Below are 26583 nucleotides of genomic sequence, written 5' to 3' on the forward strand. Positions count from 1 at the left end.
CAGCAACCTCCTCAGGCAATATTTGTTGTATTTTGTAATATAGTGCATTCCCACAATCAATTTTCCATCCAGCAGCAGGAGTCAGGTTTCCTGGGATTTTCCCAGCTCCTCGGGAGGATAAGAATGGGCTTTTCCTATACCATTTCATCATTCACTGTGACTCAGCAGTTTTCCAAGACCCTGGTAACTTCATTATTATTCTCATTACAGTGTAATAGCTCTTTCTCTTAGACTTTATCAGAAGGACTCAGATCTGGGAGTCACTCTGAATATTTCTAGATAATCGATTACAGATTTGCAAACCTTACAAACATCTCCTATTGTATTTTACATCATAGAAGTGCTTTATCTTTATTTTCCAACTGTGTTCTCGGGCCCTTTTTTAATTTTTAAGCCTCAATCATTGTGTCAGGCCGGTCTTGCTAATAAATGCTAATCACTTTTCTTGGTTCTTTGTAATCTCCTCAAGAATAAAGGGAATCAATCCACAAATCTGTCTAATTGGGCCTGATATATAACAACAAGATAAGGACTTCTTTCAGTGCAAAATATTGAGAAATTCAACAGAGGACCCTGCCCATTTCAGAAAAATGCATATTTTACGTTCTGGTGGTGTCTTTAACTTATGGGCCCGTCGTAAAAATCCACAAGTAAATGCAGAGATAATGAAGGAGTTCAATAATGCGGTGCTATGATAGGTGTACACCAAGAGGACCATTTTTTGTGTCCTTTCTTACAGTCACTATTTTTACAGCTCCCAACGGTTGCTGTAATAGAATGGTTTATATACTTAACCACTAGAGGGAACCAATGCTTAAGATTTGAAATAAAGGCTTTAGCTTCAACTTCCCTCTTCACCACACTGCTGAAGTTTTAAAGGAGCTCTTGAGCTTACAAGCGATCGCCGTTAGAAAACAATCAGTTTGTATTTTATTTGAGAAAGCAGGAAATACTGTAACGTGGGTGGTTTTCTATACGTGTGCAGTCACTGTTATTACTGTGCAAGTGGGGATTGACCTTTAACCTGGTTAAAATGATCCAGACAAGCAGTTAGTTTAAAGCAAGAACTGTTCGATAATATGAAGTTCCCTTTTTTTAAATTGCTCTTTGGAATGCAGTGAATTGAATTTTTTAAAGTACTTTTACAAACAAAAAAATGTGTCTTCACTGCGACACCCTCGATGTTGTAGAGCCCTAGCTTTTTGTTGTACCGGTGTGGAATTCAATAATTAGTACATGAGTTAAAGTGCTGTAAAGATCTAAAAATGGCAAAAGATTTAAGCACTAAATGTAAGCACACTGCTTTTAATAATGTTTTAAGACTGGACCACAGAACAAAATTACATTTTTGTTAAATAAAAGGCTTTTTTGCTTTAAATGTTTTTAATTTATTTCTTTGATGTGTTGGCTTTTATGCCAAAATATTTTACATACATTGCAGTGCCCAAGCCACCCAATGTAGTTTAGCAAAGGTTTTTTAGATTAAAGTGTTTGAAAGAATTTAAAATGTAAAAATGCTACAATTTCTCACCCAACATATTGCTTTAATGTCAAATATACATTAAATAACTTTAACAACACTAAAGAAAACATCCAAATTTCAGTTTTCTATTTGTTGGAACCCTTCCAAATTTATTGTCAGTCATAATTTAAATGCTTTGTTAGGCAATACATTCTATAAGAATGTAAATATTTAACATTCTAGTGTGCTTTAGAAAAATCTCACAAAAAATAATTCCAACAATTAAATTACATCTTGGAATGTACTGAGCTGGTGATCATATTTAAGAAGATTAGTACAAAAATTATTAACCGTTATTCTTAGAGTTTTGGCCTAGTTAATCTATAAACTACATATCAGTTTGTTTAATCAGTAAGCTAAAATAATAAAATGCCAGCCCTGTAATTATAGACATCTTGCTTTGGATTAGCATGATCATGGTTTTCACAGAACATCTCCAACACTTCAATTATAAACATAAAAGCAACTCAGCAAGTCAGTTTCCAAAGAAATATTTCTTTAGTAAAAATAAAGTACTACTTAATATTCATTGTAGTGCATCAGGGATTTTTTTGCATATTCATAAGGTATAATTATCTCGCCAACATGTAACCATGTTTTTTTATAAAAATGTGAATAAAATGCGTGATGTACAGTACATTGCATTCTTTGGGTTCAGACAATCAAAAACCTTTGGTTTCCACATCCAAAAGGAGAGTCGATCCTCATTACTTGCTTAGAAGATGTTCACTCTGATCAGGTTCTTCAAAGAGATTCTTTTCTGTTGACATTAAGCAAAGGAAAGTCTGTAATTTAGTTGTAGTTAATGTTGTGTTACTCAGTTAAGAGCAGCACTTTCATACTTGAGTTCTGGCCTCCTAGACCAGGTCACGACAACTGATGATGTAGTTTGATTACTATTATTAGGGTTTACAGTAAGTCAAGTTCCAAAGATAAAACAGACCCTCTGGCCAAAATGAAATTCCAATTGCTTTCCAGAACTGTAAAAATACCTGAAAGAAACACCTTTTATGACCAGCAGACACCACAAAAATGTTTGTACTTTATGAATACAAAGTGCATGGTTCACATAACTGAAATCCAATTTGTGGTAAACTTACTTTTTCTTCATGCAGTCACCTTTGATTTAGTTTTTAGCCTTCTGATTGTTTTTCAGATTTCTTTGCAGCAAAGCTTTCCCAGTTTTCACTTAATTCAGACTGATAGCTAAAGCCAATTTAGCTCCCTTTTCCCGTTTTTCTGATATGCCGATTTGAAGAAATAAGAATGAATAAATCCATAAAAAATGGATTGGCCACAGAATGAAAAGAAAATGAAGTGCAGTGAAAGGGGGGTGTGAAAAAGCACCTAGAGGTTTCAAAACCCATGACTGAAAACAGTCCCCTTCTTAGAATTATTGCCTTGACTTCAGCAGTCATCAGCGCAGGGACATCCAATCTGGGTCCTGAAGTTCCAGTTGGTCTGCAAGTTTTACTTCCAACTTAAAGTCGATATTTTGCTTGTATAACTTTATTGCTATTTGATCTGCACAGATTAAGATACAGCTGTTTTGTTGGTTTTCACCATTGTGTCCAACTATATTAGCTCAATGTGTTATTAAGATACACGTCTTGATACAAGGAAAATAAATTTAGGGAAAGGAATCTCTGCAGAAAACCGGTCAAGACAGTGGGACAGTAGAGATCTCCAACTCTGTTTCTAGAGAGCCCCAATACCAGCAGAGTATGTCGATCTTAATTAAACCGAATGTTCTAAAGATATTGAACAACTTCATTGTGGTTAATTGAACTGGTGATTGATAAATGAAGTCATTTTATGATCATTTATAATCAGCTCAAAATGAAAATACTCTTCAGCCCTCAAGGACCGGAGTTCTCTCAACTGAACTTAATTAAACCACTTGGTTGATTTACAGTATAGCAGTAGCTGTTTCTAACTGGATTGACCCCACAGTCAACTAGAGATCAAGTTGCAGAAATCATGTACCTGTACACGTTATGATTTTGAGACTCTGCAGCATTAATCAAAAGCCTAGTTACCAGAGAGATATTGCAGAGCGGAGTCCAAGCTGTCGGTGTGTTTCAAACCAGGCAGGTCAGCTGCCAGCAGCACTTCCAAAACTGAAGCCTGAAGAAAAAAAAAAAGAGATCTGATGGGAGTCTGCCATTTTGCAATGACAACAGCACTGCTACATTAAAACTCGTGCATCAAGTCATTTTTCATTAAGATTACTTTTAGCAGGCTTACCGGTAGCCCAGAGAAGACCAGAGAGACATTCCTGGATTTGAATTGGCGAAGCAAGTCCCTGATTTCATTCACTACAGTGTAGTCAATATTGCTGACGTGATGACAGTCAAGGATGGCAGAGCGAGGAGGAGACACTGTAAAAGGACACAATAACCCCCAATAATGTCAATGTGTCAGTGGCACAGCCATGTTAAACATACGGGTTAGCGTCCATTACAGAGATTCTGAAAGATGAACTGGGTTTATCATCAACAGCTTTGACTAAGATCTTGCCGGCGACAGGAAATATTTAGCATTTCACAATGCAAGGTTAAGTGATTTTTACATTTCAAAATTTGATATGGGACTTTAGTACAGATGCAACCTCCCACCTCTAGAAGTAAAATTGTATCTTTACTAATCACCTGACAATTATATCTTTGTCTCTAAAATATCACTTCGGAGGGGACTTGTTAAGCTTCCTTTTACTTCAACAGGCCGATAGATCTAAAATGCTGTTCATTTCCATATGCCGGTAAGACTAGAACAGCACTGATGAGATTACAAAAACTGTCACAGAAAATGGTCAAACAAAGAAAAGGAAAAACATGGAGCATTTAACAAGAAACACAAGTATGCTTGCTGGTTTAGTTTAAATGTTTCACAATACAAGCTTGAATTTAAAAAAAAGTGCATTGCACGTATCACCTAATCTGTGATGATACTGCTTGTATTTTCATTTGCATGTTACGCGTCCAAAAAACAGGTCTTTCAAGTCCAGTAGCAGCTGGAAAAACAAGGAGGCTCCTGGCATCAAACACTGAAAACAGTCTGTCAGAGAGAGGCTGGAAGAGACATTGCTCTAACAAACTTGGACATTAGCCAGAATCCCCCAAACAACAGGCTGCTTGACTGTTCAAGTACTGCCAGGCCTGATGAGGCCACTACAGCCTACTGCAGCTCCAAAATGTGATACCGCTTCCTCCAATGTTGATAATTCTCCTGTAAGGTGATGCAGAGCTCCGGACAGGTCAAGCAATGAATGTCTCTCACAGATGGGACTGCGGCAGGAGTGCACACACAGGACTGTCCTGTATCCCTTTCTGCACAGAGGGGAGGGAGCACTGTGTGGAGATGACTAACAACTGGCAATTCCAAGTTTAAAAAATGAAAACCGAAAGAAAGAGAAACACAATAAAGATTTTTCACTCTTTACCATTGTTGTGCCCCGGTCTTACCCAGTAAAGCCTCCGTGAACAAAACTTCGCTGATGTGCTCAGCGGCAGGGAAGTTCAATCCGCTCTCGAGCTCCACCACAAGCACACCATGGTCCAGCACCTGCACATGAAGAGGACAGCAACTCTAAAAATGTCCGGGGATATATTTTGTATTAGTCACAGACTAGGTCAAGGCTCATTGGAAATACACTGCACTGATAAAATACCTGTAATTTTGGTCGTGCGATATTATAAAGCAGCATGAAACCAGACACAACAACGCCTCCAACAATGCCATACTGCACCTCCCAGAAGCTGAACAGGAGTGTCACCAGGAAAGGTAGGAGGTCCAATTCTAAGAAGAGAAACAAACTTCAACTTCAACAAAAAATAAGATGTTATTATTTTGCTAAAAATTGTTATTATGAATAAAGATGATAATTTGTATTATTGTATTTTGAAATTAGACCAGGTACTTCAAGCAGTTAGTAATGCCAGCAGCCATATCTCCCTGCAACTCACAGCTGGCAGCCCACTTAAGCTCAGCAGGTGGGTGTGAGCCTGGACAGTACCTGGGAAACTCCTGGGAAAGATAAGGCTGCTGCTGGAAGAGGTGTTAGTGGGGCCAGTAGGGGGCACTCACCCTGCGGTCTGTGTGGGCCCTAATACCCCTGTATAGTGATGGGAAAACTATACTGTAAAAAAGCGCTCTCCCTCGGATGAGCCGTAAAACTGAGGACCTGACTCTGTGGTCATTTAAAATCCCAGGGCATTTCTCGAAAAGAGTTGGGGTGTTACCCCGGTGTCCTGACTAAATTTCCCCCTGGCCTTTACCAATCATGGCCTCCTTCTTATCCCCATCTCTGAACTGGCTTCATCACTCTGCTCTCCTCCCCCACTGAGAGCTGGTGTGTGATGGTGGTGGTGGAGAGGAGTCCCCGCGTTACCTGTAAAGCACTTTGAGTGAAGTGTCCAGTGCTATGTAAGGAATTATTATTAATAATTTCTTTTTTAAATTCGCTATATTCATTTGCAGTTTTTCACACCAATCCCCCATATCCCTCTCTCACTATTCTTCTGCAGCAAACATCAGGTCACAGCCCTTACTTACTCTGCACTCTCCAGAGCTTCAGAACTATGGAGCAGTCAACCATGGGAGCCACAGCACAGATAATGACTGCAGCCAGGGCTGCCTTTGGGATGTAACAGAAGAGGGGCATGAGGAATGCAAGGGACAGGAGCACAATCACACCTGAGACACAGAGAACAGAGATTCCATTAGTGCCCCAAGTCCTTGAATATGACAACCATATGACAGCAGTAGGCTCCCAACTGGCACAACCTGTGAAGGCACTTGGTCAGAGCCCCGGTCAAGCCCTGTAGGTGCTGGTGGGAGCCGGATTCGGACCGCTAGCAGTGGCTGGGACTCTCCAACCTTTGGGGTACAGTGTTGCAGTGGCACACATCTGGCCAAAAACCACCAAGATTGAGCTGGCATGATTGGACCACCATAATTCAATTCAAGCTTTGTTATCCCCTAGGGGAAATCTGTTTCACAGCAGTGTGCAAAAAATAGACAAACATCACCAACAAAGAACACAGTCCAGCAGCGCTTCAGGAGATAAGAGTTATTTTCCACTGTTTGAGGGTGTGATTTCCTGAGTATTACCCTTACACACTGAGATACAAAGGCAATTCCCAGATTGGGGTAGTGTAAATTCACAGTGGAGCCACACAACCCATAACTCTTAGATTTCTGTATAGCTCTATGCTTGCGGAGGTAGCTTAGGCTTATCTGACAACAGCGTTCTCTGGGAATGACTGTGGAAATTTAAAAATGTAATTAAAAAACGTGATATGGGATTTGTTGCACAATATTTCCTGTAAGGCACTATTCACCCAGCATGTCAGGTCATCAAAGGCCCTCATTCTCTCTGTGCAGCGTAGTCAGTCAGGTTAATGTACAAATGGAACATTCCACACTGGAAAGGTAATCTTTGTCTTGCTGTACTTTTTTTTTTTTTTAATGTTGAGACACATGATCTGGGACCTCAACAGAATAACCTCACACTAAAAAGTCAAACATGATTTCAGTTGTTGAGCCTTCTTCAGATGTTAGGTCAATATCAGTTGCTTTAAATGTATTGGCCTTAAGTGGGAAATAGACCTAGCTTACCAGTGACTACTCCCCCTGCTGGCGTGCACACCCCAGTCTGAGAGTTCACCGCAGTCCTGCAGACATAAAGGAGGAAACGTCCGAGTGCGGCACTCCCAGCAACAAAACCACAAGAAGCTTCCTGGCAATGTGGAGACATCACAAGAACCCAGAATTCCCTGGACAATTTGTACATTATTGCGATAAAATGTGCATCAACACTTGGAACTGCCTTACCTTCCAAAACTGCCAGTGACAGGATAGGCAGAAACAAAGGACCCCATGATATTTGTAAGGCCTGTAGGACAAAACATGAACAGTACATCTAACAAATCAAAATTTTAATCACATAAGGAAGACACATTGGCAACAATGGTGTGATGTTGCAAACCTGGAATTACTTGAATGAGCTGCAGTAGAATAAGGAGTCATTTCATCATTCAAATATAGAAAGCGCACTGTAATTTCATGCAATATGAAGTGACATTATTCAAATGAACAGAATCCTAATCTTCTGGAGCCTGCTGAATAAATACTCTCTCATTACTAAAAACATATTCATTCTCATTATTTTTTTAGCCTCACTATTTTAAATAACCGCGCATAATAACCCGAGACACTTTTCGATGAGAACAAACCAGCCGTGTCTTAACAGGAGATGGTGAGATATCCCATTCTTGTCGGGATATCACGCGAGCACAATTTTCCTTACAAAACAAGACAACAGGCAAAGTATCTTTCGTGGCCGTGACATGGCAGAGTGCAAACTCGAAATGGCAGAGAGCAAATGAAGGGCACGACCAGCACTGTCATGAAGTACGTACCGATTGCAAACATCTCCTGGTTGGCATTAATGCGGTAGTCATTCTGACTGGCTATGGGGGAGGGGAAGAGAAAAACACACTGTTGGATGAAGAATCACATGAGAACATCTGGATGTGTACAAATGCACACGCTCACTAAACTAACAAAATTCAGGACTGCCGACGCTTACCGAATGCCTTTGCAATAGCAATGCTCTCCAGCAGACCCATAAGTGGAATGACAGCCAGACCTCCCCCTAAATCCTAGAAACAGAAAAAGAATGAGAAAAATCCCCCCCAGAGAGGGATTGGTTTTAATCTATTCAGTTTTAATCCCGTCCTTTTTCAGCACGTCCTCTGTCCCACATTTTAAAAAAACCCTGAAAATCTACAGTATGAATGCAACTACAGATAGACCAACGCTACCAAGTGCCGTTACGCTCAAAAGGCAATACATTTACATGCTTAAAACCACCCCGTTTGTTGAAAACAGGAACTTGTGAATCTGCCGCCACTAGGTTCTGTTTCCAGCAGGCGTACGGAAGCCTTCAGCTGCAGGCAGGACAGCGGGCCGCTCACCAGAGCGATCTCCCTGAAGGCGATCACCGTGCCGTTCTCCGTCGTCTCGGAGAAGGGAGGAGGGGAGAATGACGGAAGGCCCTGGGCTGTGCTCCCGGTGATGGTGAAGTACCCGTGCCCTGTGACCTCGCAGGCGTACGCCAGGCAAGTGGCGGCAATCACTACCAGGGCGTTGCGGGCTGGAAAACACAAGACGGGGCCCTTTCAACCCTTCTGGCTGCAAAACGGCGGGACCTGAACACAACTTCTCTGAACTGTCTAAATACTGTCGGTGGACAAATCATTCGGAAACCCCAGTGTGTTGTGTCTCTATCTAAGTGGCAAGAACTGTAGAAAAACAGGATGCAGCAACTATTCCAAAGCATGTTTATGAAATACTTGCAGCCTAGTACTATACTATTCCTTTAACAGGATCCCCATTAACTGAGGTTCTGATGGGCGTAATAGTGTACAGGACTGAAAGGCACATTCCAAAATTTCCTAGGTTTACTGTATGTTTTTAGAGAGACTGGGTTTTAGGTACTGTTCTGGTCAAAGTGATGGATGTTCTGTGCCTCTTAAGCCAATCAAGCATCACCTATCACTAACAAAACTCTTTTCCTCAAACAATGTGGGATTCCTGAATGAATATCCAGGGAGTGTATGGTCGGGTATGTGTTTACAGTGTGATCCATTTCATTTTATAAGAATACCCCTATACAACACAAAAAACACAACAAACAGCCAAAGATTCATAGAGTATGCCCATCAAAATATTTTATACTTAAGATCTGCAACAACGAAACACAAGAAAATATTCAGAGGGGTGCTTGTTTGAAGTATTAAATTAAAAATGGCTCTGGAGAATGCAGAAGTGAAACACACAGACATGATTTAGCATGAGGATTTCCTGCGGATACAGACCTGTGGCAGCTGACCACACTATTCCACGAGACACCCTGACGTAAAGGGGCAAGTCCACTCCATGTGTTTTGAAACAGTCTTTCATCAGCTTAAGCAGCACCAGCACCATCAGACAGATTATACCCAGGATCAGGTCTCCAACTCTGCCGAATTTAAGAACAAGAGGAGACCAATGATTAAAAGCAGAGTCAGAATCTCCCATTTTCCAATCTTTTACAGTTTCCAACATCCTCTTAGATCTTTGTAATCAATAGGGACTTGGAATGAGACACAATAATACCTCTGCTGTGTTTACTGCACACTAACAATGCCCAGCACAGCAGTGAAGCTTGCAGCTCTGTACCTGCTTTGTAGGAGTCAGGTCACTACTCTAGTACTGTGTGTACTCTGCTAGACATTGTTGAAGAATCACAAGGTTATGAAAAACAGATATTTCCACACGTAAACAGATTTCAGCAACAAGACGTTTCATCTTCTATTCATTCCAGTGGGGAAAAAAGAAGGGATCAGAAAATAATACCAACCTGGTTTCACATATGTTGTGGAATGTGTAGTAAACCTGCATGAAAAACTGCTGGGGAATGTTCCGAAGACCAAGGATGTTCTGTAAATCGGAGAAATTACCATTTTTTTTATTATTCCAAACAACAAGCAAAGCATCGGAATCAGGACATCGATATACAATTACTTTTTAGAACAGGAGTCGGCAACATACAGCGCATTGTCGGCTAGCTAAGGGCTTTTCAACAGCATGTTCGATGGAAGCAGTACGTGCAATAAAAGTTGAATTCGCCGTGAAGCGATCAAGTTAAAAAACAATAAAAACTATGCTTGACTGTTCTGTAAATCTCTATAATTTCAGTCAATCTAATTCACAATTACTTAAATGGCAACATATCATTACCTCATACTTATCATTAATCTGTCATGGAACAAGTAAAGATTTATTCCATGCTGAAAAGAGAAGAAAATAAACAACGTTTCGGCCGTGGAGCCTTCTCCACACCCCTCTCGGGGTTTTCCAGGGTGTTTTCCAGTTATTCCTACCTTGACCTGACCAAAGCCAATGGTAACAGCAGCTGCGCAAGTGAAGCCTTTAATCACCGGATACGAAATGAACTCCAACAGAAAACCTGCAAGAGAAATCAGGAGAGATTGCCGCAACGAGACAGAGCTGTATCTCGCCTAGAGCAGCCATACTGTACTGGCATCTCACTGTGGCACATCCATGAGAAATGCACTACGACGAGTGAGAAATTTAGGTACAACAGACAGAGGAAGCCTGAAGTGGAATTCTACTCCTAGGATTTGTGCCGTGGGAGCATTAATGACCATATGCAGGCTCAACCTTTCTCATCACCCTGCTGTTGCTTCAGAGAGAAAACAGCCCACCTGTCCACATTCTAAAGAAACCTGATTTAGTTTTGAAGCTTCCGATTCATTTTAAGACTCATTTTAACCCCCGTCTTGTTTCATTTCTGATACTGGCTTCAGAGTAGTATAGCCAATGCCAACCCCAGGTCTAACCCCTGCTTCTTCACCAAAACACGGTTCAAGACAACATGAAACATCAAATAAAGAACAGAAAATCTTTGTAATTGTAACTGGGAGGTCTACATATTCAACCACTTCTTTACTTTTAGTTTTTTTTCTTACATATAAAAGGTAATGTAACTTTTTGCAGAGTAAGCTAAATGCTGGTGTCTGTTCACTCTCCTTTTGACAAGAATTCATGAGCTCAAACTGCTATACCAAACCTACCTTAAAAAAGAATACGTAATAAGTTTATTCCATGCTGAAAAAAAGGACAAAGAAAACAACGTTTCAGCCATTGAGCCTTCTTCAGGTGGAGCCTTCTTCAGCCTCTTCACACCTGAAGAAGGCTCCACGGATGAAACGTTGTGTTTTCTTTCTTCTTTTTTTCAACATGGAATAAACCTATTACCTGTTCCGTTGCAGCCTACGCATGCTGACGCAGCTACCCACCTGAACCACTACCTTAAAAAAGATTACAATATAAATAGAAATCAAAGCAAAGCAGCGTTAAGGAAACACTGTTGTAATACGGCAGATGCAAACTGATGTTTATGAAGGCTGATCCTTAACACATAAAAATTATTTTAAAATATATGAACATTCAATGAATAAACAGTAGCAACAGCACACAACTATAATCATGAGTTCCCTACAAAGCCAAATGTACATGATATTTTTTAGTACTACATTGGAAGGGCCTATACACTTTATGTGTAATGAAATTCGCCTGTTGCTTACCCACCCTCCTTCTGGTTTCCTTAACACAAAAAGGGCATCCACCCAGAAACACTTTACCTAGCTGAAGAACTGCCATGGCGACCTGGATGACCCCACAGAGGAAAGTCAGCAGCACAGCGTAAACTGGATCGTGGTCGATGTAGGAAGCACACAGCAGGGACATGATTGCTGTTGGGCCCAGTGTCACATCTTTTGAGGTCCCAAAGAGGCAGTAAATAAAGCAGCCCATAAATGCAGAGTACAGGCCGTACTGCAAGCCATAAGGGAAAGAATGTCAATGAACAGTTATAGCTTACTTAAGTCCAGGACAAGAGTTTGTTTTCAGCCTTTAAAGCCAGTGACAGCAAGAACACCTTTAACAGACAACCAGTAAGAGTGAAACTCCACCAAAACTACAAAAATCCCACAACTACCTCCTACCAAAACCTGTATATGTGACAAAACTCTTTTAGAATTGATGCTTTCTAAAAGACATTAACAAAATTATGATTAAAGATTATATCACTGGAATAGCATTTCATCATCATTCTGTCATATGCTTAACAATGCTTTGGCATTGTGATCTTTCATAAGTGTGGTAACCATCAGGAACAAGGGGCACATACCTGCACAGGTAGGCCAGCAACTTCTGCATAAGCCAGCACCTGTGGCACTGCAGTCAGCCCCACTGTCATTCCAGCAACGAGATCCATCCACAGCCACTGCAGAGAATACCTGGGCAGCCACCCCAGAATCGGCAGTATCTTCTTTAGAGTACTGAACGAGCAAAATCCTCTAATCCTGTCCCTGGCACACCAGCCACCTCTCCTGCACCTGTCCATCACCGTCTCCATTTTCTCCCTTGAAGGAGCTTATTACGAACAAAACTTTTAAAAAATGAGGACGTTCATAAGCTCCTGAAGCCGTGTGCAGTGCGTAGAAATTTGTCAGGTCGGTTTACAAACAAAGAAAAGTGCTCCAGGTGTTGCGTCAGTAAACACAAGTAAGGAACACTCCACATGAAAAAAGCATGAGGTATTTGCTTTCAAGCACATGTCTTATCAAATGTCACCTACTGTCTTCAGAAGAAATGGTCATTTGCACTGTGTGCACTAAAGTGCTCACCTACATATCTCACAAAAGTATGGATAAAGTGGAAAAAGACTGATATCGAATCTTCCTTATGTTACAACAGCCATATTTACAAAATTCTTGCAAGTGGAAATCACATTGTTAATTCCGCACATGCGCTGTTAATCTCATCCGTTTTTGCACAAAAGTAAGCGAGGCTGAGAAATATTGCTGGGTTTTTGCTTAGGACACACGAGTCCTTTAATGTCAACCACCTCCTTGTCCACTTTCTTCTGTAACAACTGGAATTTCAAGTACAAGGCACACAGAATTCCTTGTTGATTAACAACATAGTCATCCGCATGAAGTGCATCTGGAAAATACATACAGATCATTAGACGACACAAATTTATATATTTGAAAAAGACATCTGCTCTTAGTGTAACAAGGTAGAACAGAACTTTTTTAAAATCCATTTACAAACTTAATATAATAAATATAAGCATGCCTTGCCTATAAAAGAAAGCATATTTTCATGCTCATTTAAAATCTGACTCTCTTTTTGAAAAAAACATTCCCTTTGTGTTTATTCAATACTCATACTAAATTTCTATTTCAAGACACTACGACACAAGCCCATGCAACAGGTTAGGTTAGTCTGGTCAAAGGTTGTGCACTACAAGGTTTTTAAATTCTTGCAGGAATAACAGCCTTGAATTGTCATTGCATGACTGTATATTGTGGGTAAGAGCATATTTTGGTGAAATATAGCTGCTGCAGTTCTCTCAGCTACCTGTCACATTCTGGTTACTTTTCAGAGTACAGAGAGCTGTTAATCTCGCTCAGGTGAGATCACCTTCATCACTGACTATGCAATATAACAGGTAAGCCTAGTCCAAAGAATTGTTATGATAGGCCTATTTAAAGTTACTTATTGTTTTGTAATTCTGTAGGTAGACATGTCTATTTTTTAAAAGTACAAACCAATACAACCGTTTTCATTCCTGCAAACTATTCTCCAAAGAACAACTCCATTTCACTAATCCTTCACATTATTTACAATAAAGGCATGTATGAATAAGCAAATAATAAAGCTATCATAATTCGAGGCTATTGTACTTACGCACAAACACTTCCATTTTTAAAACGATAGTTTTATTTACTTTATTCGACTAAATGAAAAAAATAAATACTAGCATGTTTTACTGACGACCCAACTTCGGTCAGCATTCGTGAACCAGATTGTATTTTCATTGTATCTCACATAACTTTAAAACAAACATCAACGTATTTTTTATATTACACATTGCAAAACAAAACACTACCAGATTCATAAGAAATTATACAAATGACAGTTATTGTTATTTGTTTCTAACACTAAAACGACATTATACCCGACATTAAAAATAATGAACAACAGTTCAATCTAAAAGACGCGTTCTGAGACTTTTAACATGACAGATGTTTTCTCCCTAAAAGTATCTCCCCACACTATACAGTATATATATTATTTTCCTAGCCTTACTTAAAGCAAGAATACAAAGGCATTGAGAGGCTGTATAAAAATAAAACTTGACTTAAAAACAACCCTTTCAGCAGAAATCACAAAAAAACATACGTACCCCGGCCTTTGCACGTAATGTAGTTATCATTTCTAATTAATGTTTTACTATTTTTACTTCAAGCAATCTTACAGGATTCACTTCCAAATCTTTAAAAGACATGACATAACCTTGGTATAATCACTGCAACAACAAAGCCTGCCCACTTCCTCCATCTACTATGCTCATGTTGCAGTATAAGAGGAACGATTCAGCACCCGTTATCGCAGCTTTTATTGGTGCGTTTTTTTTAATCGAGAGAGCTGTGTTCATGTGACCGAAGTCATGTGATCCAGAAAGGCTGTCAGCTGTCCAGGAAGAGCGCATAGGCATGGGATGTACTGTACGACATGCTTTAATAAGCAGAAATTACAAGAGATTTCAAGCTGATACGCGTATACTTTTTAACTTTATTGTAACAAATGGCTCTGGGTTGTACTTCGAACCTCGACGTTGATCATAAATGATGATTTTTTTTAAATGTTCGTTTTGATAAAAACTTTTAATTTAATGTCTTGACGCATTTAAAATGGGCTTCGTACGTAGTTCCCTGTTTTTTATTTGTTTCTTTATCCTTTTAATCCTCTGTGCTATCGAGGGGGCTAAAAAAAGAAACGTACTTCTTATAATTGGTGAGTTTAATGAGTCAACAGCTTAATTACACTGGAAGACCTTAAAACAAGTGGCTTAGCTCATAAGATGCATAGTACGTTACTAAGTACACATACAGTACGTCAACGTGTAACAAACACTGCAGTATTTTGGATGTACGAGTCATCCTTGTAATGCTTGTATATCAGATTCAGCCTGCTACGTGACCGCATCCGTTTACACTGCAATAACATGTTAGTTAAGCCAACGTGCAATTCGAGCAGCTTTTCGCCTGTGCTGTTAAGTGCCACACGAGAAAACATTTACAGTAATTACAACACGGCTATGATCAAGAAAAGCCAGGGTGCAGAAGTGTTAATTTGATCACTCGCTTATTGTTCATTTGATCAACAAAGGCCAAAGTGCAGCAGTGATATGAAAGAATCTGAAAAAGTTCTGTTAAATCAGACCCAGTTGTGGTCAGTGTAATGTTTAGAGGTGCGTGTGTGCATATACTGTATATGTTCTTGTATGCTAGAGTCTTTATCGTTGCTGAACTACGCAGAGAGTAGCAGAGTCGCTCACTCCTCGTTACTCTCCTCTCAGCGGATGACGCCGGCTTCGAGACTGATGTGTACAACAACTCCGCGATCCGCACCCCTCACCTCCACGCCCTGGCTCAGCGCAGCCTGGTCTTCAGGAACGCCTTCACCTCGGTCAGCAGCTGCTCGCCCAGCCGCTCCGCCATCCTCACTGGGCTGCCTCAGGTATCGGTCCAGCCCTCCGCCGCTCCACCATGACTGGCCACGACTACGGGCCTGTGACTCCCGGCACGTCACACCCCCGGAGAGACAAATACTGCGGGGGAATCGCCCCGAATGTCAAATCCGGAATGTGATTTTGGTCCTCTCACTTATTGTTCAGTTAAACTCCGTGGTTTAACTGAACAATAAGTGAGAGGACTTGGAGAAAGTCACTTGGATCGTGGACCACTTGGACCGTGGTGGAAATCGGTTACACGCGTGAGAGCATAAGAAGCGCTGTGAGCTAGACACATAGCAGGAAGGAGCTTAGAAGTTATTAAAACATTAACGTGGTCAGAGAAGCGGGAAATTACTGAATATGTGTCTCATTCTTTTATCTACTTTGAGAAATACAGATTTAGCAGAAGTTAAGGCAAACAAGTAATGTATGTAAGCTGCCAAAAACCTGCTTTATGTAGCCAGGGTGCTGTGGCTGATCCAATGCACTGTGAAACATTTTGGGTTGAAGTAATTTCTCCAAGTGAAGAAGGGGGGTGAAAACCAGTTAAGCTGCATCTGCGAAAGGTAATTATAATCCAGATCTCTAGCATACAGTGCATATGAGCTCTTTAATCAATGGTTACGGGTAGTTAGAAGAGACAGGACAAAGGACTCAGAGTTGTTGGATACGGACCGAAGCTGTGCTCACAATTAGACCCACGTTTGCCGTTGTTTGTGTCGGTCAGCCCTGTACGAGTGTGTGGCTCTGACCTTCTCACCTTGCGTTTCATCCACTCTTCCAGCACCAGAATGGCATGTACGGCCTCCATCAGGATGTGCACCATTTCAACTCCTTTGATGGCGTAATGAGCTTGCCCCTCCTGCTGAGTCAAGCCGGCATTCGAACAGGTGAAGAAGGCAAAAGAGCTGTAGCTACATAAAGGCACACACTGAGTTCCAAGCATTAGAAAGTCCCAGAAAGATTGTCAGATTGTCTAATAGTTCATCCGTGCTTATTTTTATATTGTACTCCTGCATACAGCACGTACTATAGCTATAATCCTGTTATTGTATGATTTTCTTTATAATCTAAGACACTGAATTTAAAGTAAGGTAAGATGTTATTTTATTGCAAACTAAATCATAGCATTATAATTTACACAGTGAAGCACTGGCACTCTAATTGATTATTGATTTAGAAATCCTGTGACTCTGTGCAGTATAGCTCATCTATAACGAACATCATTACTCTCACTTTCCCCTGGACTAGTCATGTAAGTATATAGTTTGACACTTCCGCTCATTGTTTCTATTTTAAATCTCGGCATGCCCTGAATTCACTCTGTCTGATGCTTTGCACCTGTAGGTATTATAGGGAAAAAACATGTTGGTCCTCAGACAGTCTACCCATTCGATTTTGCTCACACCGAGGAAAACAGCTCCGTGCTGCAGGTGGGCAGAAACATCACGAAAATCAAGCTGCTGGTGCGGCAGTTCTTACAGGCCAAGGATGACAGGTATGTGTGACAATAAAACATTCTGATGTGAGGTGTGCTGACCCAGATCTGTTCAGGCCTGAATCTATCGCACTAAAACACGCAGATACAGATGCATATTCCTCCCAATCTCCCTGTCCCTGGATGACGTTGGTGCTTTGAGTTTGTTGTGCTGGATATCTAAACATGAGAACACTTACATATGTCCATCCATCCTGCCATCCATCTTCTAACCACTTTGTCAAGTTCAGGGTCATGGGGGATCCAGAGCCTATCCCAGCAAGCAACAGGCGCAGGGCAGGATTGCCAGTCCGTTGCAGGGCACACAGGAACAGAACCACACACTCACACCAGGGCCAGTTTTCCCAGAAGCCAATTAACAGTATGTCTGGATTGGGGGAAGAATCCCACACAGACTCAGAGAGAACATGCAAACCCCGTGGACATACAGTAGCGTCCCAGATTGGACCCAGAGCCCCCGCACTGTGAGGCGGTAATGGTAACCACTTCAATACCATACCCCACAAATATGTGTGTATTTGTAGCAAACAAATTCTTAATCAATAAAATGCAAACTGCCCTGAAAGCCTTTATCAGGTTTCTGTGAATAAACAGGGTTTTGCAGGAGCCTCAGATCCGGGGACATTGCACTAGAGAAATGAGTGAGGAAGTGCTGTCAGTGTCGAGTGTTAGCTGGCGGTTTGAAATGCTGTTTCTGTGTCTCTCGCCCTTCAGGCCATTTTTCCTGTACGTTGCCTTCCATGATCCTCACCGGTGTGGCCACTCCCAGCCCCAGTATGGAGTCTTCTGCGAGAAGTTTGGGAATGGGGAGAGTGGAATGGGTTGGATTCCTGACTGGAAACCCGAGCACTACACCCCAGAGCAGGTCCAAGTGAGTCCCAGTCCCGGCAGCTGCCTTCCTGTGTCTGGTTTTTAATCTATCCGGTAATCAGTCGCTTTTTCAGTTCAGAACATTTCAGATCTTAGCTTGTCTCAGAGCAATTCTGCTGTGGAAAGACACTGTAGATTTGTTTTCAAAACATTTTCTAATTTCTTTGTTTTTACGCAATTTATTTGTTTCTATCAAGTCTGAAATCCTTTCATAATAAAGGAAATGGCTTCTTTAGAGCCACAATTATTAGATTGCATTTCATTTCCAAGCGATGGGGGAAGTTGTGTTAAGTTCACAGAAATTATGTACTTTATCCTATGGCCATGTAATTACAGTATGTAATTTTTTCTGTGGTCCTATGATAAGAAGTGAAGGAATTAGGAATGTGTTAGGAATTTGGAGTACGTGAGCTTGTTTATTTCTGAAGGTATCTGTAGATTGTAAGAATTAATTAGTTTTATTTTAGTTTCTTTACTTTAATACTTTTAAATTCAACAGGTCCCATATTTCATTCCGGATACACCAGCAGCCAGGGCTGACCTGGCTGCACAGTACACCACAGTGAGCAGACTGGATCAAGGTGAGTGCAGTACGCTTCTTTCCCTGCCTGTCAGTGAGCTAAACGGACAAAACACCTGTCATGTATTACCACAGTACTGGTACATTTCAAGTCGTGCGTGTCCGCCGGAGGAGCTGACACTGTCTTTTCTTTAACCCCTTGGTCTCAGGAATCGGGCTGGTTCTGAAGGAACTACAGGATGCCGGGTTTGAGAATGACACGCTGGTGATATACAGCTCAGACAACGGGATCCCCTTCCCCAACGGCAGGACTAACCTGTACTGGTCCGGCACTGCGGAGCCCATGCTTGTGTCATCTCCTGAGCACCCTCAGCGCTGGGCCCAAGTCAGCCAGTCTTTCGTCAGCCTGCTAGGTAAGCAGCTTGAGCAGACCCTCTTGTGTCTCTGGTCATGTGAAAACACAGCACTTAAGAAAATCCTGTTTCCAAAAAAGTTTGATAAAGACATTTACTGTGGGGTAAAAGTGTCTGTGGTCAGATCATCAGGCTGACAGGTATAGAGAAAAGATATTTAGAACATTGAAGTGTTATTTTTTGCTGCAAGAGCTGTTATCTGTTTTCAAGACATTGTGGCATCAGAGCAGTCAAAATTAGAGCCACATGGTGGCGCTACAGGACAGGTGCCTGTGCCACAGCCTGTTCAGTTTAACTTGTGATAAACAGCGTGCTCAAATAGGAACCTTTTCCCTAGGAAATGGCTAGGATTTGCACTATAAAACAGGCTTGGCAGACAAAACACATGTGGAGGTTAAAAGTAATAAATATCGAAGAGTATTGTTGAAATACCAGCACGGGTAACAGTATGGAAATAACTATCATAAACAGAAATGTATATTCAGTTGCTGACCTTACATGAGAGTTATAACTTCCTGTAAAATGAAGCAAGGACCGACAAGAGGAATATGCTGACAGATGCACCTCTAAAAATGTCCTCTAAAAATTAAATTGCAATTACTGTAAGTTGCAAATATTCTGAATCATGGGATGTGGAAAGTACTTTTAATTTAACTCACAGAGTTTTTCTACTTACATGACATTTCTTTTATTTTGCAACCTAATATTTCTTGAGCTTTTCCATGTTTCCATGCACAAGCCCAACAACAGAAAAAATAAAAACACTTACAAAGGTTTCTCAAATATTTTCGTGTTCATGTGCTTGAGGATACCTCATCACAAGTTCTTGTGTGTGCACATTTTTACTGTAGATACAAAACTATCCCCCATACACTCCAGTTACAGTATATTACAGTGAAAACAAAAAAAAACAGCTGCATACATGTAAAATATACAGGTGAGCTTAGTGACCTAGAGCAGTCATAAAGTCATGCAGTTACTTTTATATTTCTGTTAACGTGGGGGAAGTACAGGTCTTCCCCCTCATTGTAAAAACAGTGATGTTTCTAACCTGCCATTGGTCTGGTTCCCCACCAGACATAACCCCTACTGTTCTGGACTGGTTCTCCATCCCTTACCCTGAGTACAGCATCTTCCGGACGCAGCAGCCTGTCCAGCTGTCGGGGAAGTCCCTCCTGCCAGCGCTGACCTCGGAGCAGCCCTGGTCCACCGTCTACGCCAGCCAGGGCCACCACGAGGTCACCATGTACTACCCGATGAGGGCGGTCCAGCAGGGCTCCTACCGCCTCATCCACAACCTCAACTTCAAGATGCCCTTCCCCATCGACCAGGACTTCTACATCTCCCCCACCTTCCAGGACCTCCTGAGCAGGACCCAGAGCGGCCAGCCCACCCACTGGTTCAAGACGCTCCAGAGCTATTACTACAGAGACCGCTGGGAGCTTTACGATATCAGAGCGGACCCTTCGGAAATCAGGAACCTGGCGTCTGACCCCGCCTACGGGGAGACACTGCAGCACCTCAAAGCCCAGCTGCTGAAGTGGCAGTGGGCGACCTCTGACCCCTGGGTGTGTGCCCCCGATGGCGTGCTGGAATCGAAACTGACTCCGCAGTGCAGGCCTCTGTTCAATGGGCTGGGCTGAGCCTGGTGCCCGTCAATCTCAGTCCCTGGCATTGCCAGAAAACAAAAAGTCAAATCTTTTGAACCTTGGTGAAAGCTGGATCCTATAACGTGAACGGACGCCTCTCACTCTAAAACCGGCGAAGAACACAATGAAACCCAACCATCCAGCCATTTTCTTCTGATTCAGGGCACCAGAACCTATCCCAACAAGGCAAGGCAGGACACACAAAGATACAGACTCACACAGGCTCACACCTTGGACCAATTAACCTACCGGTATGTCTTTGGACTGTGGGAGGAAACCAGAGCACCCAGAGAAAACCAGTGTGAACATAAGGAGAACATGCAAACTCCACCGAGATGGCACCCTGGGATGGGAATTTAACCCGGGGCCCCAGCACTGCAAAGCAGCAATGCTAATTACTGCGCCACCATGCCACCCTCAAACCCAATCAAGGTTGGTTTCCAACAGGGACCACCTCTTTGGTGAAACAACAGATGAAATAAATCACACAGTCCTATACTGTATGTCATGATCTGGTGCTGTCCTGGTAAATTATATCACACTGCAGCTAAAAGCATTTTGTATTTTCTCATGAAATGAAAAGTTATTTTTGTTGAAGGAGTTTTAGTCATGTTTGCTGTAGTTCTAAAATCAGTTTCCCTCATCCAGACGGTTCTCAACTAAAATTTTAAAACATTTTTAATGGAACTGATCGATTCAAGCCATCAGATTGTACTGATTGATAACATTATAGTTTCCCCTAGCGGTAAGGCTCATGGTCTTATCACAGTGCAGATGGGCTTGGTAACAGAAGTTTTTTCATGACCACAATCATCGTATCTCCCATGTGTGAATACAGTACCTCTGCATTTTAGAAAAGCAAGTAGAATTGTATAGACCTTTTATTTTATTTAGACTGGTTTTATTAAAAGTTCTAATCAAAATAATCTTAATCTAACTGTAAGACTTGGGGAAATGTAAAAATGTGAGAGATGGCTTTACTAAATTGGTGTGCTTTGCATTTTTAATAGTCTGATGTTACACTTTTTTAATTTTCAAAACATTATGCGCGGTTTACATTTACTGTAGGTTATTTTTACCTATGTAATAATATTTCATCTGTTGTAGACCACTAAAAACTTACATTTTAAAAAACATTTAAACAGCTCATTGTGTTTCAATCTAATTTGATGATAAAAGCTGTATTTAATTTATAGTTTCATTTTAAGAAGTATAAATCACTTCAATGTCATGCTGCTCCGACTGTGGACTTTAATATCACGAGCCAGTCATACACTGGTTTTCAGTTGAAACATGGCTTTCAGGTAAAATTGTGCAGACATATCTATTTAAAAGCGAGTTTCACTTTTGCCTTTACACTCCAGAGTGTTGTTTTTAGAATCTGTACATTAGGAAGATTGGGAGTAGAACTAAGCTGCACAACTACAGTTTTTGGCAAGCTGATATCAAGTTCCTAAATACCTTTATAAAATAAATGGATTCAGAAATCTAGTAGAATTAAATTTAATTTTAAAAAGACAATTTAGTATCAAGCCACTGATTTGAGTTGTGTCTTAAATCTGACTTTAACAACCATCGATTAGCTTGTACTGTGCTGTGACTTTTTTTTAAGTAGCTTTCATCTTTTATAATGAACGCCGACTGGCTTCGATGGTTTTTGAAAGCTGGAACATGTAAAAAAACATGTTCTTTACTGTGCAGGTTGTGGAATACTTTACAAATCTTCATTCAAACTCACAGAAAATTATTATTCCGGTAAAATAAAAATTAGGGTACTATTTTTAACACTTCTCTGCAGTTAAGAGCTAAATGTTGGATGTCAGATCTTTTTACGTTTTCAGTTATTTGATTAATAAATAAACTACATATACAAAATATCGTTTGAAAAACGAAATAATAGATGTTTTATAAAAGCAATGATATATTTTCTTATGAGTATTTCCCCCTTCTGAGTTTTTTTACTTCGGTAAACGGCTCTGAGAGAAATGAACTCATGATAGCGGCTGTGAATTGGATACGCTATTTGAGGATCTTCGAGAACGATACACCGGATTCATTACAAAAAGCATTGTAAAAATCATGCGCATACTCAAAGACATTTTCATTTCCAAACGCGAAAGACGTTATAAAATGGTAAATGATACACTGAATAAGTTTATTAGCGAGAACAAGTTAATCTATAGGTATCGTAAAATTGTGAGATTGCAGTGCGGTATTGGATTCCTATTGTTACCAGCGGGTGAATTACAACACCTATAATGATGATAAAACAGATTGTAGACTGGTTCATAATGCTATTTCCTTTTCTTAATATTGTTATTCACCTTCATGCTAAAAGTTCAACGTACGCAGGTTTTGAACCGATGTTCAAGTCAAGAACGCTGTGGTGTCCGATGAAAAAAGATAACAGCATAAGGTTAAGTTATTGAGACCGCAGTAAATTCTGCAGTGTCGAGAGGAACCTCGACGAATTGTTTCCCATTGAAATTTGCACGGTCAGTTAATTACATTCTATTTGTGTTGCGTTTCATTACATTATCCGGAGGAAAGTAAAGAAATACTTTCAGTCTCTCGTCCGTTTTTTTTTTACAAAACTGATACAAAATGCTAAACGGCTTATAATATAATACAGAAAAAACTCAATACTTCACGGTTTATCATCTTTTGATAATTAAGGTAGATCAGCATTAGAATGACCTACTTTTGGCGCTGTTGCATTAATTACAATGGAATGAACTACAGATTTCTTGTGGCTGCACGAATGGCGTAGTTTGGAACATGTACTGTACGTGTATTGATCAGGATGCTTTTGGTTCACACCAAAAAGGACAATGCTTCATGCGACACTGGGCAGAAGGTACAGAACTGCTCTCGGGCAACTCGAGAGTCAATGGTCCAGCAAATCTGTATTGTGCACGCTGTCATCGTGCTGCTTGTGAGTTAAAAAAAACCCTTTGTGCCAACATGCAGTAAGTGACAATTATATTTTAGATGAAACTCTTAATCTGTTTCAATGTGCAGTATCCCCATCATACAGGCTTAAACTCTGTCGAATTGTGTGAAGTATTTCGCTGGAACATTTTACGGCAGAAAAAAGTTGGTATGGTTAAGCTAAACTATGTAAGAAATTTGCCCTTTAAGGTTGCCCTATTGAAACCATTTAATTATGTTTATTGCATATATAATGAATCAAAATAAATTATTTTTAACCATCAAAACTACTAAAAGCGCGTAGTGGCCTTTTTCAGTTGTCTGACTCATAAAAAAAGACTGGGGAAAGCGTCACCCCACATCCCTTCGTCAATTTAAACCCCTAAGTCCAACTGTGATCAAGAATGACGCCCTCATACAACTCACCTCACCTAGTCTATCCGAGACCCCCCCGATACTTTCTGAAACGCAAATTATACGATCAATTCAGATTGGAATTCTCCCCAGCGGAAACATGAATCACCTTCTCCGATTAAGTTGACGAATGTGATTACGATCGAGGGGCTCCTATATAAGAGACGGCGTTTTCTGCGTTGGAGCATAAAGTTACCAGCAGAACAGAAAGAGTAAGAGTTTGAAGTGAGCTCAACGGAAAGTCGCTCCAGGATCAAGACCACTCGTCTCGCTGCCTGAAACAGTCGAGCGATGTTCGCCATGGAGAGATCGATGAAATTTGCCTTGGTGGTGGCGGCCATCTCCATGCTCATTTCTTGCCACCCCACGGCGGCGTGGTACAAGCAAGCGACTGGCCCAAGCTACTACTCCGTAGGGAGAGCTTCAGGTTTGCTGTCCGGCATCCGAAGATCACCTTACATCAGAAGGTCTGAACCTGAGGCTATGGCCGAAAGCGGAGAGTCCACTGGAAACTTTATGACGGAGATGGGTAGCCAAGCCCGACAGACAGCCTTCCTGAAGAATATGGTGAGTAGCTTTTTTTTTTAATGAGGACTCATTCATTTACAAAAACAAACGTCAAAACTACGAACCTGAGATCTGATGTTTCAACACACGGGAGTAAGTCGTAATTACAACATTCGTAACGTTTCGCACAAAAAAAAAGATCAGTTCTAACACAAACCCTCCACAATCGCAAAGTATTTAATGTTATATGCGAGTGACATTTCATTTGGTGCAGTCGCCTTAAAGGGAATACAATTTCGAAGTGTTAGTGTCCTAGCCAACCACACGATACAACGAAGGAAAAAGTTCATTAAACCAGTAAACGCAATGGCAGACTTTTTGTATCTCCTAGTGTCATGTATTTTGGTCCAAATACTGACAGAATTTAGTAGGTGTGCCGTCTGAAACGGCACCTCTCCACATTAAACAATGATGCGCGTAATCGGGCGCTGTCCCTTCAGCACCACGACGCAGGGCGCTAACTTCCATAATCTGCACGAATGTACTGTACGGAGTCCGCTGCTGACGGAGATCAGCGAGCATCACCTTAATACGTGAACTTCATCAACACGAAAAAGAAAAGCTCACTTGACCAGGCACAAAGGAAAACAGCGATCGGAGCTTCCAAATACATTTTTGAATGCTTTTGTTCAGAAACTGAGTTTTATTACTTCATGGTGTTCCTTAATGACAGCAAAAAGCAACACCAACTTTTCCGTTAAAAAATCCAAATGTATCATACACGTACATAACTGATTTTATTTTTAGGACACAAAATTCTTATTCCATATACATGATAAATGTCTAAATCTTGAAAAGACGGACAGCTTTCTAAATTCCTAGCCTAATGTTACAACGCTGCGAAATTAGGAATCCGTTGTATACTGGAAAGGGAGCGGATAAATCAATACAATTATGGGGGAAAACTATGTTTAACACTCGTAATAACGCTTTTAATATTATTCATGAAGAGCCATTACAAAACACCAGTTTGGGAAGTATAGTAGCGCAAAGGCATTGGTAAGAAAAAAAGATCCGTGGCGATCTATACTGTGTTATTACTGCATTCTTTGTCTAAGTCGATTTAACAGTATGTGCTTAACTTTTCCACAGGCTGTGTGTGTCAAAGACATTTCTCCGAACCTGCAAAGCTGTGAACTTGTGCAGGATGGGATGAGCACGTTTCAGTGTAAGGCAGACGTGTACCTTTCCCTCGACTCACAGGACTGCGTCAACGCCTAAAGATCCCTCACCGGCAAAACACACTGATCGCAGCGCCTCTTTCCACGGAGTACTACAACTACAACCAAGTGTGACGGACCGATGACATTGAATGTTTCTCACCATATGTGAAGATGTAACAAAAAAAAAATCCAAAGTACGGTGTGCGAGAAGGGTTATTTCAGTTTGATACCCTACCCCTACCCTACATCCATATCCAACGTCGCCTCTGCCAAATGTATTAAATGATCATATATTGTTAACTGCTGAGCAGAACTTCTCGAAGATTTATCCTTTATTTTGTTTCGATTTTTATTTATTAAAATTTACATAAACTGTGAACTTTATGTGTACATTTGTATTAATGTTCTATATAAAAAAGCAACATAAAATAAATTATATTTGATTTGTTCAACTAATATATCAGCCTTAAAATACCTTTGTGTTTTGGATTTTTTTAAGTGCACAGCAGTTGGTTTATTCTTCAACGCAGATTTTTGATTGAGTGCTACAGTTACTACTATTCGTGCTACTAATATTAAAAATTCATGGTGATTTGGTGCACATTGTAGGAAAAGCCACATAGCCCATTCATCTATTTCCTAACTGCTCCATCCAGTTCAGGGTCGTTGGTTAACTTACCCTGGCAAGCAATGGGCACAAGGAAGGACATACCCTGGATGGGACGCCAGTCCATCACAAGGCACACAGACACAGACAGCACACACTCACACCAGAGAATTTTCCCAGAATCCAGTTATCCTACCAGTATGTCTTTGGACTGTGGGAGAGAGCCAGAGCACCAGGAAGATAACCTACATAAACATGGAGAAGACAT

At 40.9% G+C, this 26583-nt stretch overlaps 3 protein-coding genes across 4 annotated transcripts; 2 read left to right on the top strand and 1 right to left on the bottom strand.

The window, feature by feature from the left end:
* Positions 1-1364: 1364 nt before the first annotated feature.
* On the bottom strand, positions 1365-15676 carry slc26a11 (solute carrier family 26 member 11). Of its 2 annotated transcripts, none has more exons than XM_015356537.2 (17): positions 15587-15676; positions 12285-13102; positions 11737-11929; positions 10453-10538; positions 9930-10009; positions 9406-9548; positions 8503-8681; positions 8115-8187; positions 7945-7995; positions 7358-7418; positions 7142-7197; positions 6077-6217; positions 5193-5320; positions 4987-5086; positions 3770-3903; positions 3562-3649; positions 1365-2282 (listed from the first exon to the last, which is right to left on the bottom strand). In XM_015356537.2, the coding sequence occupies exons 2-17, from the start codon at positions 12510-12512 to the stop codon at positions 2230-2232; spliced, it is 1794 nt and encodes a 597-aa protein (XP_015212023.2). In that variant the 5' UTR covers positions 12513-13102; positions 15587-15676; the 3' UTR covers positions 1365-2229. The 2 variants fall into 2 exon arrangements, with proteins under 2 accessions (XP_015212023.2, XP_006635462.3); XM_006635399.3 differs by lacking the exon at positions 15587-15676 and adding an exon at positions 14352-14590.
* sgsh (N-sulfoglucosamine sulfohydrolase (sulfamidase)) lies at positions 14642-23851 on the top strand. Its single transcript, XM_006635400.3, has 8 exons — positions 14642-14962; positions 15528-15688; positions 16468-16573; positions 17031-17181; positions 17896-18052; positions 18551-18632; positions 18781-18984; positions 20062-23851. Exons 1-8 carry the CDS (start codon positions 14860-14862, stop codon positions 20625-20627), a joined length of 1530 nt encoding a protein of 509 aa, XP_006635463.1. The 5' UTR covers positions 14642-14859; the 3' UTR covers positions 20628-23851.
* Positions 23852-24085: 234 nt separating this feature from the next.
* npb (neuropeptide B) lies at positions 24086-26182 on the top strand. Its single transcript, XM_006635145.3, has 2 exons — positions 24086-24545; positions 25638-26182. Exons 1-2 carry the CDS (start codon positions 24270-24272, stop codon positions 25764-25766), a joined length of 405 nt encoding a protein of 134 aa, XP_006635208.2. The 5' UTR covers positions 24086-24269; the 3' UTR covers positions 25767-26182.
* Positions 26183-26583: the final 401 nt, after the last annotated feature.

The sequence above is a fragment of the Lepisosteus oculatus genome, chromosome 9, assembly GCF_040954835.1.
Source record: "Lepisosteus oculatus isolate fLepOcu1 chromosome 9, fLepOcu1.hap2, whole genome shotgun sequence".
In the NCBI taxonomy this organism is placed as follows: Eukaryota; Metazoa; Chordata; class Actinopteri; order Semionotiformes; family Lepisosteidae; genus Lepisosteus; species Lepisosteus oculatus.

What these genes read in the sequence shown, in the direction of transcription:
- slc26a11 (XM_015356537.2), bottom strand. Translation starts at nt 12,512, where the DNA reads ATGGAGACGGTGATGGACAGGTGCAGGAGAGGTGGCTGGTGTGCCAGG. An exon ending in TTGCTGGCCTACCTGTGCAG is followed by an intron (nt 11,930 to 12,284) that starts GTATGTGCCCCT and finishes TATGGCTTGCAG; the next exon opens with TACGGCCTGTACTCTGCATT. An exon ending in GAAGCTCTGGAGAGTGCAGA is followed by an intron (nt 5,321 to 6,076) that starts GTAAGTAAGGGC and finishes TTCTCTTCTTAG; the next exon opens with AATTGGACCTCCTACCTTTC.
- sgsh (XM_006635400.3), top strand. Translation starts at nt 14,860, where the DNA reads ATGGGCTTCGTACGTAGTTCCCTGTTTTTTATTTGTTTCTTTATCCTT. An exon ending in TCCTCACTGGGCTGCCTCAG is followed by an intron (nt 15,689 to 16,467) that starts GTATCGGTCCAG and finishes CCACTCTTCCAG; the next exon opens with CACCAGAATGGCATGTACGG. An exon ending in TCAAGCCGGCATTCGAACAG is followed by an intron (nt 16,574 to 17,030) that starts GTGAAGAAGGCA and finishes TTGCACCTGTAG; the next exon opens with GTATTATAGGGAAAAAACAT.
- npb (XM_006635145.3), top strand. Translation starts at nt 24,270, where the DNA reads ATGTTCGCCATGGAGAGATCGATGAAATTTGCCTTGGTGGTGGCGGCC. An exon ending in CAGCCTTCCTGAAGAATATG is followed by an intron (nt 24,546 to 25,637) that starts GTGAGTAGCTTT and finishes ACTTTTCCACAG; the next exon opens with GCTGTGTGTGTCAAAGACAT.